We start from the raw sequence: 16,146 nt of genomic DNA on the forward strand, positions 1-16,146 counted from the left end.
AGCCTCCCGAGTAGCTGGGACTACAGGCGCCCACAACCGCGCCCGGCTAATTTTTTGTATTTTTAGTAGAGACGGGGTTTCACCGTGGTCTCGATCTCCTGACCTTGTGATCCGCCCGCCTCGGCCTCCCAAAGTGCTGGGATTACAGGCGTGAGCCACCGCGCCCGGCCACGTTAATGTGTTCTTAATGCTTAGCAAGTAAGAAAAATAATAATGCCTCTCTGTTCCCCATTTTTTTCCACCTGAGGACTTCATATGCAAAAAGAGATTTTTAAAGCATAGTATGTAAAGGTTTGGTTGACTAGACATATATTAGGTTTTTCTGTCCTCTTGTGCGAAGGTTCAGCCTTTTAAATGGGGTGTGCAACTATTAGGCATTAACCCATCTGTTTTGTTTTGCTCTCCTACTTTGGAAGACTAACACATAGTCTCACAGCAAAAGTCATACCAAAAGCCATTCTTTTCCCCAACAATACACCCTGACCACCACCAACTATCTGTCATTTAGAAATATTCAGTTAAAGCGTTATGCTGCCAAATGCTTAAGAGCCTCACAGACTTCAAACTCTTCTTTCCTTGATATCCTGACCCCATCCTTTCCTAACACAATCCTGCTAGAGTAGCCCCCTCAATATTCCTTAAATATTGATACCAAGATTTTTCTCATTCCACTCACCCCTAAACTTAACCCATTTGTGGAGGCATGGATAAATCATGACATTCTCCAACAAGTCTTTCTTGGTCATAGTAGCTCTAAGTGATGCCTCCCTCTTTTAAATTGTAATATGCAAATATCTACAAAGTTAACAGTACATTGTAGCCTACAACAGGACGCCAAGTCGGCAAAATAACTAACACTTTCTTTGTATCAGATTCCACCAGTAGCTGCTTAAAAGCAGACAGCAGAATTCTACAGATCATGTGCTTGGAATCACACAGGCATTTTTGCCACACTGAACTATCTGTGACTTTTTCTCTCAATGACGTTTATGAGCTTCTCAGGGACAAGGATCATTTCTCATATAGGTCCAGAATCCCCTGCAATAACTAACACTAATATTGCTGGATATACAGAAAATACACAGTGGATTCTCACTGATTTGCCCCATAGGGAAGCTGAGAAAATTATCAGGTTGAACTGAAAAATGAAATCATACTAAAACAATAAATCAGTAATAGGGCATGGAAACTAAATGTGACAACAGTTTCAATGAATTGAATGGAATTTTGATCTCCTAGAGACCCATTCCATAAGTCACTTCGGCAGGGAAGGTGTCTCTGGAGGGAAGGGGCAGATTGATAGAATCAGAATATCAGTTTTCAAATGGCCTTAGAGATCGTCTGACGCACGCTATCTTCTTAGAGAGAAAGAAGTGGTGCTGGAGAAGCCTCAACCAAAGCTGGAGAGACCGGAGATTGATAAGGTATCCTCCATCCTGACTGTGTCCTTTTCACAAGCTCAGCAGCCTTGTGACAAGAATGCACAGCTATTTCTCACTGTAGGAAGGGCCTTACCTTTGCCTGGAGGAAGGGAGGGAAATATCATTCAGAGTTCCCATCCACATTTAATGGGAATGCATTTAATGTTATCTCGATGATGTGTAACACTGTTAATTGCAGATCTATTGTAATTGCTTTATTTTCTCTGTCATCTAGCTACATTCAACAAACACTAACACATTCTATTCTCTAAACAATTAGATTGTGCAACAGCGAGGGTACAGTATGTTAACAGGAAAACGTGCAAAATGTGCGATCAAATAACTAAACACTTAATTGAGCAGCTGAAATTTTTCTTTCTTTAAACAATTTTTCATTGTTTTCAATGTTCTGACATTACTTTTCTAATCAGGCAATGTGGGGCAGGGTCACCAGTACAGTTTTGTAACACACCCACCCCCTCCACGAACGCTCACTGAACACCTGTCATGGGCAGGCACTATTCCAGCAATTATGAAAGATCAAATGAATAAAACTCTGTTCCTGTCCTCATGAATCTAGTAAGATGATTACAAATGAACACAAAAAGTCTAATAAAGGAAGAACATAAAGTACTAATAGGAGGCTATGGAATTTCAGAGCAGGGACAAATTCACCCGTTTCCTTAACTGGGGAAAACATACTAATAAAACCATATGGCTGGGCATAGTGGCTCATGCCTTTAACCTCAGCACTTTGGGAGTCCAAGGTGAGCAGATCACGAGGTCAGGAGATTGAGTTCATCCTGGCTAACACAGTAAAACCCCGTCTCTACTAAAAATACAAAAAAATTAGCCAGGTGTGGTGTCATGCACCTGTAGTCCCAGCTACTGGAGAGGCTGAGGCAGGAGAATGACTTGAACCCCGGAGGAAGAGGTTGCAGTGAGCTGAGATCGTGCCACTGCACTCTAGTCTGGGCAACAGAGTGAGACTCCATCACACACAAATATGCATACATATATACACACACATACATATATATATATATGTATATATGTATGTGTGTGTGTGTGTGTTTATGAAGCCATAGTCACAGAAATTAGAAAGTCCTTACTTTCAAATGATGGACTTTTTTAGATAATTCTTTTGACTGCTAACACTTGGTTGCCTTTTAACAATGACTATATGAATTTTTTCACAGATGCTGATTTTAAAATTTTCATCAAACATTTGCTTTCATCAAAACATTGCTGCAAAGAAGTTAATGATGAATAAGCACATAACTTTGCATGTTTGGTAGACCTTACAACTTCCAAAGCATTTTCACAGGCGCAATTTCGATAGATCTCATTTGGTCACCACAAAATCCTGAGGAGTACGCAGGGCCCGTTGATTGTCTTTCTGGGTGCATATGTGTGTGTGTTATTATAATTATTTTTATTGTGCACAGAGGAATCTGAGGCCCACCAGAGTTTGCGTAATGACAGTGACAACCGGCATTTGTCAGACTTGTCAGACAAGAAGAAAATTGCTGGCTAAGCCTTCCAATCTAAAATTACTTACAAGTTCTTACACTTGAAAACTCATGTTCTTAGTGAGACCCAGTCTCTACTAAAAATAAAAGTAAAAAATTGGCTGAGTGCAGTGGCATGTGCCTGTAGTCTCCGCTGCTCAGGAGCTAAGGAGTGGGAGGATTGCTCGGATCGGATCAGGATCGATCGGACTTCATCGCTTGCTTGCCGCCGCCGCCACGCTTTAACCCGCCCGCCGCTTGCTGCTGCCCGCCGCCGAGAAAGGAGGGGAGGAGGAAGAATGAAAGAGGAAGAACAGAAAGAGAGAAAGAGTGAACTGAAAGAAGAAGAAGAAAGAAAAGAAAGAAAAGAAAGAAAGAAAGAAAGAAAGAAGAAGAAAGAAAAGAGAAGAGTTCATGTTCCTACTGGTATATGTTCTCTTGAAAACAGAACATTCCCTAGCAGCGCTCAGCCTCTTGGGATCCCCCAGTTCTCTTTACTCCATCCACAGCACCTCATTCCCTCCTCATCCTCGGACACAGGCCAAACTCTCTGCTCTCATCCTCTGCTCCCAATAGAGGATTAAAAAGCGGTCTTTTGCTCCTCCATCCTAAAGAGCCAGTGCCACTAATGTATGACTTTGGAGAGTATTTGCACTTTAAAACTTGGTTATAACTCTGCAGAAGGCATTTTAATCGTGATAAGCATATGTTGGGTATTGGCCATCAGGTGGAAGCAATTTTCGGGGAGGAAGTGGCCAATGGCTGCTTCATCGCTTGTTGCTGTCTTTCCCTACAGTGGTTAACAAATGTCTTCTGAGCTTATCTTTGGGGTCATAGGCGGAGACAGAAGCTGGCACAATGCATTCCACCCCGGATCCCTGAAAGGAACTTTGTGGATGCACAGAAACAAATTTAACAAGTAGAGAAAGCCCAAGCAGAGTCTCCAGGGGCTGAGATACAAATTTTAAAAAAGGATCTGGGAAGCAGCCAGCGTCTGACAATGACATCCCCAACCCTCACTCCCAACCCCACACATATACACTTGTCCTGGCCTTGACCTCAGACTGTACAGGTTCAAGTCCTGTGGTTCTTCAAATCTGCCCCAAGTCCAGAGGGAGGATCCTGGAGTCCTACAACAAAGAACGGGGCTGCTCTCTTCTGCATTTGCAAACAGAGTGTGAAACGCTGTCCTTACCTCGTAGTGGGCCACACGCTGCGATTCGGAGATCAGTTGTGCACTGCACACCTTGCAGTAACTGTCTGTAAATAAATCCTGATCGATATCGGAGGACTTCATCAGGCTACAGGAGAATCAACAGAAAAGAAAAATGAGTCCACTGCTTTGATGTTTTTTTTCTTTCTTTCTTTTTTTTTTTTTTTTTTTTTGAGACGGAATCTCGCTGTCTCCCAGGCTGGAGTGCAGTGGCCTGATCTCAGCTCACTGCAAGCTCCGCCTCCCGGGTTCACGCCATTCTCCTGCCTCAGCCTCCTGAGTAGCTGGGACTACAGGCGCCCGCTGGCATGCCCAGCTAATTTTTTGTATTTTTAGTAGAGACGGGGTTTCACTGTGTTAGCCAGGATGGTCTCGATCTCCTGACCTTGTGATCCACCCGCCTCGGCCTCCCAAAGTGCTGGGATTACAGGCGTGAGCCACCGCGCCTGGCCTGCTTTGATGTTTATGCAGGATATTAACCGTCTGAAAAGCCAGGATCACAGTAACAGGTCTGACAATAGTGACAGAGGGATGGGTCTCCCTACACTCTTGACGTTACCATATCGATTAACTATAATACTTGCCTAGGTTATAATTTTCTCACAAATGCCCAACAGAGTGGCTATATCCTAAAAAATAGAAATCCCGCTATAGTTTTTCTGTTGGAACATACCAGACTTACATCTAATGCCTTGCCAAGAGTTTATGTGAGGGCGGGGCACTATAGCTCACGCCTGTAGTCACAGTGCTTTGGGAGGCCGAGGTGGGAGCATGGCTTGAGACCAAGAGTTTGAGGCCAGCATGGGCAACATAGATTCTGTCTCTACAAAAATGAAAATTCTAAATAAGAATTTATGTGAGATGTTTTTACGTGTTATATATATTAACAAAATGTTGTAAGCACCTAATACATCCAACAATAGAAAGTGGGTTAAATGAACTTTGATACATCATCACGCTAGAAAATTATGTGGCTTCCAAATCTAAATTCAGATAAATTATTCTTTAAGGGAATATTAGGAAAAGGTTTACTATTAACAAAAGAGATCTATAAGTATGTATAGTATTACACTAAATTTGTTTTAAAATATGTATATTGCATTAAAAACATTCCAGGAAATTATAACATAATTTTAAGAGCACTTATCTTTGGGAAATGACAGAAAATTGCTTTTGCAATTGTCTTCGTTTTTAAATTTTTCTTCAACAATCACATTTTACTTTTGTAGTCAAGGAAGAAGTTAGCTTTGTCTAGAGCCTTTAAGCAGTATAAAATCTAGCTTAGAGTTAAATAGTTATACTTAGAAAATTAAAAAATAGAATCAGACTAAACTATAACTTTCCTTGCAACCCCATACTTTGTAACACGGGGAGACCTCACTATTCAAGCTGACTCTTCTCCATTTAGGGTTGTTGAATTCATAAAGGCCACCTCCACCACCGCACGCCCCAACTGAACCGACAAAGTAAATAAACATATTCTCAAATTCCAAACCCGGAATCAAAATGCAGCCAAGGATCTCAAGCTTCTGAAAGCGATCTATTGGGAACGGATCTGATGGCAGCTGAAGGATCTCATGTTACCGCCCTGGAAACACACCCCAGCGCATCCTATTGCTTCACCCAACCCACAAACTCCACTTGTTTCACCTCCCACCTGCCAAGCAAGAAGTAAAGACCACAGTAGATAGCATGCTGTATGGAGAGGCAGGAGAATCTCAGACAACAGCAATATGGTAGACACTTTGGACTTTATCTTATTCCACCACCATCATCTTACCTATAAGACTGCCCAAAGTTACATTGCTAGTCATTTGCATAGCCAAAAATACTGCCTCGCTTGGATGATTCCAATTTCCACAGGCTGGATCCATCCCAGGTCTGATGCTACCACATGACATTGGGTGAGTCACTCAATGTTCCATGCCTCAGTTTCCCCATATAAAAATTGAGATAATAATATTTGCCATGCCTTCTTAGAAAGTGATAGTGAAGATCACAGGGAGAAATATATGAGAAAGTGCTATATCAACCATAAAACTCTCTGCATTTGAAAGGGATCAGTAGTACATTTTTAATAACATGCTGATGTTGGCAAGATGTTGGCCAAGTCCCGAGCAATGCAACAAAATGAAGGACTGTGGTTCACTTTAGGTGATTTTTGAAATGATCTAAATAACCAGGCCACATTCATAAAGTATCTGCCTGAAATAAAAGAATATCTGCCTCAACAACTCCAATCTCATGTTCTGTCCTTGGCCCTGGCTCTAGTGGCTCATTCAGGGCATTTGTATTCAGCAATTCAAAAGGATTCACAGTTTCTGCTCCTAAGAGACAATAATGCCTGTGGTTTTTCAATGCCCCCAGCAAGCAATAGTTATGCCAGGTACCACTGTGTCTCACGGTTGACGTAGGCCTGTTATTTCAAGAAGGACCACACCTGGCAGGTGGCCCAGTTGGCCTGGAGTCTAGCACCTGCTGTGCCTGCAGCTTCACCTCCTCCCCCACAAGGCAACCTGTTCCAGAGAGGCCAGAAGCTCTAGTTGTTAAGTTTTTCTTAGGTTGAATTAAAATCTGTCCCACAGTAGTTTTTGTTCAGTGATTCTATCATTAGGTACAACATGGGACCACACCAGTCTCCATTTTTTCATGAGATATCCTCATTTGAGTGTTTATGTGAGGGCGGGGCACCGTGGCTCACACCTGTAGTCCCAGTGCATTGGGAAGCTGAGGTGGGAGCATGACTTGAGGCTGAGAGTTTGAGACCAGTATGGGCAACATAGAGAGAGTCTGTCTCTACAAAAATAAAAATTATAAAAAGGAATTTATGTGAGATATTTTCACGTGTTATATATATTAACAAAACATTGTAAGCACCTAATATATCCAACAATAGAAAGTGAGTTAAATGAACTTTGATACATCATCACGCTAGAAAATTATGTGGCTTCCAAATCTAAATTCAGATAAATTATTCTTTAAGGGAACATTAGGAAAAGTGAAGATAACACTCTTCTACTTCCTACCCAGCCTTACTATCTTGTCCTGAGTCTATTTCATTATAGTCCATCTTCAAAAGCAAGACCAAGAACAGAATGGGGGCACTCCAGAGATGGTCTACCTGAGGCAGAGGATTGCCAATTCCAGTGCCAACCCACAATATCGTAGTCATTTGTAATGGTCTCTATTCACGTCCCAGAATGTAAATGAAGAAGAGACGTTTTGATGATGAGAAACTGTAGTACAACATTTTGAAATGCCAAATGGGAAAAGAAAACTTACTAAGGTATATTTTTTAAGCCAAGCTCCTATAAGTGGCTGTGTTTAAATATTATCGTGTTCCCTGCTATTTCTAATAAAGAAGCACACGAAAATAGATTCACGGGTGACCTCGTTAATAGGAATCTCCAAATTCACTGCACACTCCTTCCTCATTATACAACCAACTGCAAAAATCAAACACTGTGAAAGAATATTCAAGGTATGTGTCGGACCAAGCAGGCCCGTAGGAGTCTGAGTCTCGGTAAAGCAGCTGTGCAACAGAAATAGCTTTAAAGGCAGAATATAAAATGTGTATACTAAAAAAAATTCAAGGGAAGAGAAAATATCATGGCTTTTTCCACTGTTTTATATAAGAATATTGGTTCGAACAAGTCCGTATGCAATTTTTAAAAAGGCAATAAGAACCCCTCTGAAATCGATGACACCTGAGTGGAATACCTGAACAAGTTACATTCCAGTGGGAGGCAATTAGTGGACAAGTGTCAACCTGGTTTTTACATGAGGGCTTTCCTCCAGAAAGAGAGAGCTCTGTCCATGTAGCTCACTTTAGACAACCAGAGGGTCTGATTTATGATGCAAAGACTGGAATTTCCAAGAAGGGAGGATGTCACTAGCTCCTCTCCCCCGGTTTGTTTAGAAGAGGATTTTAGCTTTACTAGCGTTCACTGTCTTCACCAAGACAGCTGGTAAGAAAAAGGAAGAAAAAAAAAAAAAACAAGATTTCCAGTTTTTTTAGCCTTGTCCATGGTCCTGACGAGCCCATGCTCTACTCCAGCAGCTGGAGTAGAGACAGAGTCACTGATCACTTACTGGTCAGTCCAATCTGTCCCACCAGATCCAGTGTCTAGTGACCTCCCCCCTGGAAACATTTGTATCGTGCTGTGCCATGAGCCCCTGGGAGATTCTGAGGAGGGATAGAAGAGTAGAGGAAGAGAGGAATTTGATTTCCTGGGTCTGAAACAGAAAGCACCATCTGTACTCCCAGGCCCAGCACATTGCAAAGGCATATTGCAAAGCCAGGCACATTGCCAGGCAACCACTGGAGGATCTGAATGACCTCTCATCACTCTGAAGTACTCACAGTGGATGGCGCTATCCCCAGTGGAGGTAAGAGGCCTCCACCTGAGGTGGACGCAGTACTAGAGCAGGGAGTCTGGTCACATTCTCACGTGCTGTCCTGGGGGTCTGAGTTTCTACAGATCCATGTGTATAGCAGTGACAGTGTGAAGCTCAGAGGCGCATCTAGGTATCAGAAATAAAGGGAGCATCAAGGAGGAGTGCTTTTATTGATTCTATAATGGTCTGGGGAAATCTACTATGAGTGAGGCTCAGGGATAACAGAGGCACAATCCCTGTCTTCCAAATCTTTCTGAGCTACTGAGTAAGAAGAGACATACACACACCAACACCTAAGGCACAGGCAACTAATTCCAGCAGAATTTGGCTGATGGAAGGTGATATAGGATTTGAGAAGACAGAAAGCATTATCAAGAATCTCTTCAAGAAAGTTCTACTAGGGTTGAAAATTTGAGGATGGATAGGATTAGAGTGGAGAGAAATGAGTTCCAACTCAGAAGCTAATTCTTTTCCCTGGCACAGAGAAAAATCTTACTACCACTAGGCATGAGAAGATATATAGGAGGGGCATTGGTGGGGCTAATTTGGAATAATTTAACATAAGGAGGAAGGCAGAAAAATGCAAGGAAGAGAATCTCAAAACCTAGATGGAAGAAAAAGAGGCTGGGGGAGAACAGCCAGGTCCCGAAATGTTTCTTGAGGTGCAAGAAATGGCCTTTTTCAGGATCCTCAGATGCAGATATGAAACCTTCCTTTCTGCTTCTTTCTGCTTCTCAAGAACAGATTGAAGGAATGAATGCAGGCTAAAACTCCAGAGAGATCTGGGGCTTCATGGAAAAGAGTCATATTCTTTTTAAATTTTTATTTTAGGTTCAGGGGGTGCAGGTGCCTGTTTGTTACATATGTATATTACATAATGGTGGGGAGAGCACACCTATCCTTCAAATATTAAACACTGTGCCTGCTAGGTAATGGTGTAACCCTCACTACCTCTTCCACTCCTCCCCACTTTTGGAGTCCCCACTGTCCTTCTCTCCATCTTTATGTCTACGTATACCCATTGTTCAGCTCTCACTTATAGGTGAGAGCATGCAATATTTGATTTTCTGCTTCTGAGTTAGTTCACTTAAAGTGATGTCCTCTACCTCCATTCCTATTGCTGCAAAGGACACTATTTCATTCTTTTTATGGCTGTGTGGTATTCCATGGTATATATGCACCAGATTTTCTTTATCCAATCAACCGTTGGTGGACATTTAGGTTAGTTGCATGACTTTGCTAGTGTAAATAGTGCCGCAATGAACATATAAGCACAGGTGTCTTTTGGAGTATCTGTGCAGAGGAAACAAAAGCATTATTTTAAAAAGATTAATATTCTTCATTCCATTCCATTTCTGATGGTACTGAAATAACTTCTGACTCAGAAAGCCCAAAACCCATGCAGGGCTCTTCAGAGGGAAAGACATTGGTTCAAATCCAGGCGTGGTTGCTTGCCAACTAGGTTGTTCAGCAACTTACACAGCCTCACTGAGCCCTGATTTCCTTAGTTGTAAAATGGGAGGAAAATTCTCACAGGGTTATTGTGAGGATTAGAAATAATGTGGATAAACCATCTAGCACAGACTGTGGCATAGCAGAGACACGCAAAAAGGGGATATTACCATCATTATCATTAATATTATTAATTTTGTATTATCATTATTCTTATTTTCAGAGGAATGCTGTAAATATTTAAGAAGAAAAATAAATAGAACCACACGAAAGGCTAAGAGGGAAGATAACACAGTCGGTGTACTGAAATCATAGCTTTTATTGCTATTATAGTCTTTCTCTTTTGTGTCAACAATGCCATCCACAAAGATGGCTCGTTTCCACTGAAATGCAGCTGCCCACTCCTCCTGCCAGCTGAAACTCGGGCCTGTGAAGACCCCTTACTGCATAAACGTTTAAAAATCTATTTTTGTTGTCACAAGGTGCTGACCCTGATAGACGGAGAAGTTTGATGAGAACTTTGTCTCACCCTCTCATCCTCCCATGGGTGCTCACCTCCCATGACCTGCTTCCCAAGGGGATGCAAAGGGAGAAGTATGTCAATCAAAGTATGGCAGAGCCCCAGGCACTCCAGCAAACAGAACCCACAGCACTCACCGTGGCAGGCCCCAGGCGGCCGCAGCCATCAGGGCCCCAGGGTGGTATCTCCTCCAGCCCAGTCCCTTGGGGAGAGAAGACCTTGGCTTGGTGTTCCCCACCAGGTGGGCATCCTTCTGTTACGATTTGGGCTATTTCCTTATAAAGCTTCTCTAGAAGATCTAATAACCTACTTTCCCCCCATACCATACTTCACTGGCCCTTTAAAGATACAATTTAAGACTCACGGGCACTTCAACTAAAGAGCAGCTCTTGCCTTTAGGGTAGGATTTCTGAATTTCCAAACTGCCACTCCGTGTGACTGTGCAAGCTCTCCAGTATCAGGGATTGCGGCTCCTCTAATGATGATCCCAACAGGACCTGGCCCCCTGTGAGAGCTCATGACCCAGAAGGAATAAAGATTTCACTGAAGTGCTTCCCCTGAGCCAGGCCCTGTGCTGAGGACTTTATATAAATCAACCAATTTAATTCCCTCAAAGAGCTGTGTAGACTTGCCTAAATGAGAAGACTCAAGGTTAGCAATTAAGTAACTCATCAAGAGGTCACTCAGCTCCTAAGTGGTGCTCAGTTTTCCAAGCCAGGGCCGACCCCTGTGCCCACAGCCTTTACCCCTACCCTGGGCATCTGTCCTCAGCACTGGGCATGCCCTTCGGTTTGTCCCTTGCCACTTCCAGCTAGGGACCACCATAAAAATTCATAAAGGAAAGCCAAGGATAGACACTCGGTGCAGAATTAATATGCTGGGGCCTGAGGAGCCTCGACTGTCCAGGTAGAGCCTTGGAAGCTGTTTCTGACCTCAGTGCTCAGACTCTCTTTTCCGCATTTGCCTGAACTGAGCTGAGACACGTTAACAACGGCCTGGACATTCTAGTTCTGCTTCTGCCTGCACAACCATGATTCTGCACCTCTGCAGCCTTACTCACCCTCGGTAGATCCATGACCTATTGCTGCCCTCCAATGCGGCCTGACACCTCAAAAAGCCACGGTGCCCTCTGCCCAGTCCTGCTGGACCTTCTCCACTCAGTCTGGGACCTCCCACCAGAGGATGCCCCCTGCCCACCCACGCCACCACCAAACAGCCTGGCTCTGAGCCCAGCTGCCTTTGGCAGTGCTGGCCAGCTCACTGGCTCCCAGAACCGAAGGCAGAGAGACTGAACTTTTCTCTCCTTCAGTTTTGACAAACTCCACAGCAGACTAAAAATGCTACCAATTAAGATGAACTATGACCTGGTTATGAATGTGAAACAGACAGGAGGACTTCCACTGCTGTTTAAACTCAGCCCAATTTAAACATTATTCATCTCAAAAAAGCAATTGAACTTGTTTCTACTTTGATTTATTAAAACAAAGAAGAGGGGATAAGACTCTGCTCAGAAGGGAGGGGAGTACAGGAGTGAGGGCAGACTTGTTTCCAGACTTGGTTTGCCCTTTTATTATCATTTCAAGTTTTTATTCCCTGAACCTTAAACCCATATTTGGTGCTTTGGTGGCTGTTGCCTGATGTTTGCTCCCTTCCCCCTGCCACTGTCCTTCTGAGGAAAGAAAAAACTCCTTGCTCTCTAGACTGTCTACCAACAACAGGAAAAAGATTCGGGAGGCAAGCGAGTGGTTTTCGCAAACATCTCTGCCAGGCCTGCCCGTGCAGGAGCCTCAGAGAATGGGCTGGAAGCAGGGTCTGTCCTGTTCTTGTCACACCTCCCTCCACGTGAAGGTGGGTAATGCAGGGCTGGTTGCCGTGGCAGCAGACAAAGCAGACTTAGGGGGGAAAAAAACAGAAACAAGAAAAGTACTCTAGAAATAAAATCATCTGGCCGGGCGTGGTGGCTCACGCCTCTAATCCCAGCACTATGAGAGGCCGAGGTGGGCAGATCATGAGGTCAGAAGTTCAAGACCAGCCTGACCTACATGGAGACACCCCATCTCTACTAAAAATACAAAAATTAGCCTGGAGTGGTTGCGTGCGCCTATAATCCCAGCTACTCCAGAGGCTAAGGCAGGAGAATCACTTGAATCCGGGAGGCAGAGGTTGCAGTGAGCTGAAATTGTACCACTGCACTCCGGGAAAAAAAAAAAAAAAAAAATGAAATGAAATCATCTTGGTCTTCCACAAAATCATGCCAGAGAAAGGGAACAGCAGGCAGCTGGGGTGCAGCACAGGGGAAAATGTCTGACCCTCACTCCCAGGGCCACCGGCTCCAGTACACACTTTTCTTTCATTCACACACCACCTGGGCTGACAGGCAGGGGAATCCCCCATGCAGCATCTGCGAGCAGGGTGAAGGTCAAGTACACAGCCAGTTTGAGGGACATTTTCAATTCCCTGTTCCTCAGGATGAGGACCTTTCTTCTGGTCTGAGGCTGTCTTCCCCATTCCTGATGTTGCTCAGATAAAGGAATCTGGCAGTCTAGGTAGCTCACCATACATCACCCAGATGCAGGTGCAAGCTCTCTTTCCAGCCTGAGCTTTGTTTAAAAAGAGAGAGAGGGAGAGGGAGAGGGAGAGAAAAATGCCCACACCACTGCCTTCTCCTGCCTGGCGTTGCCAGGAGCTACATCGCTGACTCACACCACTTGAATAATTGCCTTTTAATGGCACCATTTTCTTCACTTATAAAACCAGGCTGTTTGATTCCTGACTCAGAGGCAGCGGCCACTGCTGGGCACATGTGCCTCACCCCAGCCCCGGGCCGTGGAACCATAGCTGTCAGTCTCACATGGCACAGGCTGGCCTGATGACATCTGGGAAGCAGAGCAGCCAAGGCAGCCCCAGCCTGCAGGGTGGTTCTCTGGTCCAACCTCCAAGGGCAGGCCCATGCAGCTGATTCCTTGCCACCTCTCCCCTCTCTGATCCCTTGTCCTTTGTCTGCGTGGACAAGTCTGAATTGTAGACTCCAGGGGGCATGAGCAGAGCAGGTGCTGACCAGCCCAGCTCCAGGCTTCAGATTTTCACTGTAAATTACATGAAAATCCCACAGATTTTCTATGTAACTCACCAAATGGCCTCTGCTTAAGTCCTGGATGTACAACATCACTTGGATTCTGTCTTCATTCATGAAACGAATTTTTATTGAGCATTTACTACATGGCTGGTGCTGCTCTAAGCACTCAGTCTGCAGCAGGGAACAAGATTCTGATCTCATGGGAAAGGTTCACGTTCTGGGCTCCAGCACACGCCACCCTCCATAAACACAGACAGACTTCCCACCTGCTTCAACACATAAATAGAATATTCACGCCAGCTGGAAGACAATGGCTTTGGCAGGTCCACGTGTCATGCTTCTGGAACATCTCCTTACCCTGTAGGTCCTTGCTAAGGCTTCAGTACTGTACCTTTGCCTCCACCTAAGAAGACCAGGGACCTGAGTACCAGAGGCAGGTGGGGACTAGCAGAGACTCTGCAAGGCAAAAGCTATTCTGTCTGGCTTTCCAAAGGCACCCTGCCACGGCAGCTTTGAGGAGAGCCCAAGGTGTCAGGCGGGGACACGCAGCAAGCCCGAATGCGCCCAGCTGATGGGTCCGGGCAGCACGATGGAACACGGTTGTCAGGGAAAGCGCTGGTGCTTTTGTAGGACACTAATGGATAAACTCCAGCACCTTCTCCAGTCACAGCGGGCCCAAAGCATCTGCTTTCTCTTTCTGCACTTTCAGAGGGAAGAAAGTGAGTGATGTGTGGAGAGCTTGGATTTTCAACTAGTTTGCCACTTCAAGTCAGACCAAAAACAGAGCCCATATCATGAGGGAAAGCAGAGGCAGAGAGAAACAGAAAAGATCACTAGCCTGCAGAGAGAAGCGAGGAGAGGAGGAGCAAATATGAGGGAATAAAACATGCTCCTTATGTTTCCCGTCGCTCATTCCTTCACACCAAAGGGCTGTGCACACAGGCAGAAAAGCCACTTACATTTTAAAGAATAGGTTCCTACCCTCCCCCACTCAATGGAGAAAAGCCCACGTGGATTCCCCCACTTTACTATGCATTGACTACCTGAGTGAAGCAAGTACCTGCTCCAGACAGGTGGATTTTCTTAACAAGCTGAACAACTACAGGACCCTTCCTTTCAACGTGGATACACGCCTTCAAAAATACAGTTTCTAAATAAGTACTCCATACTGTAACTTGTTTACATGATTTATCTTCACAAGACTGCCCCTATGAAACCAGACAGATTGAGGGCAGATTTAAATGCCGCAATGGCATTCAGGGCCCGGGGAAGCATAGTTCCGCACCTGTATTCAACTGCAGAGGAAGGCACCGACCAGACAGACCAAGCTGCTGCAGGGAAAACTATTATTTTTATTTGAATCCATACTCCGAGGTTGCTGCAAGTGCTGTCAGTCAGCCAGCAGACATTCTAGCTCCCTTCTCCTCTATCGCATATTAACTTGACTGGGCTTCTCTGAGGAATTCTAACTGCTTTGTGCTGATTTGTCTCCTGACCTTCCCAAAATCAGTGAAAATGTAGAGTTCATGTAAAAGTATCTAGAGTGGCCAAGACAGGAAGATACAGGAATTTAAATGTTGCAAAGGCAGAGGAAGGGACTCACCATCCAGTCACTCCCTACAAATGTCTACACAGCAGCCTACCCCATCAGTCCCATCAGTGAAATCTTTGCATTAGAACTTCCTTTCAGATTTCAGAGCTGGTTTGAGATCCTGTGATACCCCCCACTTTGGGATGCAGTAAGAAATTGGGAAAATAATGATTGCTTTGGGAATTCAGCCACTATGGGAAATTAACCATCGAAAGGTTATTGCATGTGTATTAGGATCATCAATGAACAATGGGGAGATTGATGAAACTTAACATATTTGGCCACATCAGGAGTTAGAGAAGGTTCCTGTATACATTTTCAAGTTCTTGTATACATTTTCACAGGAGGATAAGCTGAAAGTTAAGCATCATCTCATCAAGTTGAGCAACACAGCAACTGCACTCCTAATTTCAGGCAAGAAAAAGTCTTGCTCACGTACGACACAAGGCATGTAAGAGATGATGATAGTAGCATTGTTCAAACAGCAAAGCCTGTAATCAGCCCAAAAGCACACCTACAGGAGAGTGGATGAAAAAACTGAGGTACAGTCACAGCATGAATGGAGCATAGCAACAAACCAGAATATAGAGGAATCATAGCAATCTAATATTTATGTGAAAAATTTGAATCCAAAGGTCACATCTACAAGATCCTTTTTATAATGTCAAAAACAACTGAAATGAAAATATCGACATCTTGGGCATACATGTAGAAAAGATACAACTCTAAAAATGTTTGGCAAAGAAATGAGGACAAGATTCAGGATGACGATTGCCTTAGGTGGGGAAGACAGAAGGGATGAGCGAGAAACACATGGACAGATGTAAGCGGTTGCCAGATCTCAGCTTTGCTTTAGAAGATGTTGTACGGGTGCTCATTCTGTTATTAACGATGGTGACTGATGTTAGTGATAGTGAGATGATGATGATAGATAGAAAAATAGATAGAAACATAGGTAGAGAGA

At 44.1% G+C, this 16,146-nt stretch overlaps 1 protein-coding gene across 4 annotated transcripts in view; it reads right to left on the minus strand.

The window, feature by feature from the left end:
- Positions 1-16,146, minus strand: part of ZMAT4 (zinc finger matrin-type 4) — a 372,597-nt gene that overhangs the window by 291,856 nt on the left and 64,595 nt on the right. For all 4 annotated transcript variants that reach the window (XM_031669498.1, XM_017961971.3, XM_017961970.3 and 1 more), the window contains exon 2: positions 4,128-4,233. In XM_031669498.1, the coding sequence (XP_031525358.1) occupies positions 4,128-4,229 (102 nt within the window). In that variant the 5' untranslated portion in view covers positions 4,230-4,233. The remainder of the gene's footprint in view (positions 1-4,127; positions 4,234-16,146) is intronic.

The sequence above is a fragment of the Papio anubis genome, chromosome 8, assembly GCF_008728515.1.
Source record: "Papio anubis isolate 15944 chromosome 8, Panubis1.0, whole genome shotgun sequence".
In the NCBI taxonomy this organism is placed as follows: Eukaryota; Metazoa; Chordata; class Mammalia; order Primates; family Cercopithecidae; genus Papio; species Papio anubis.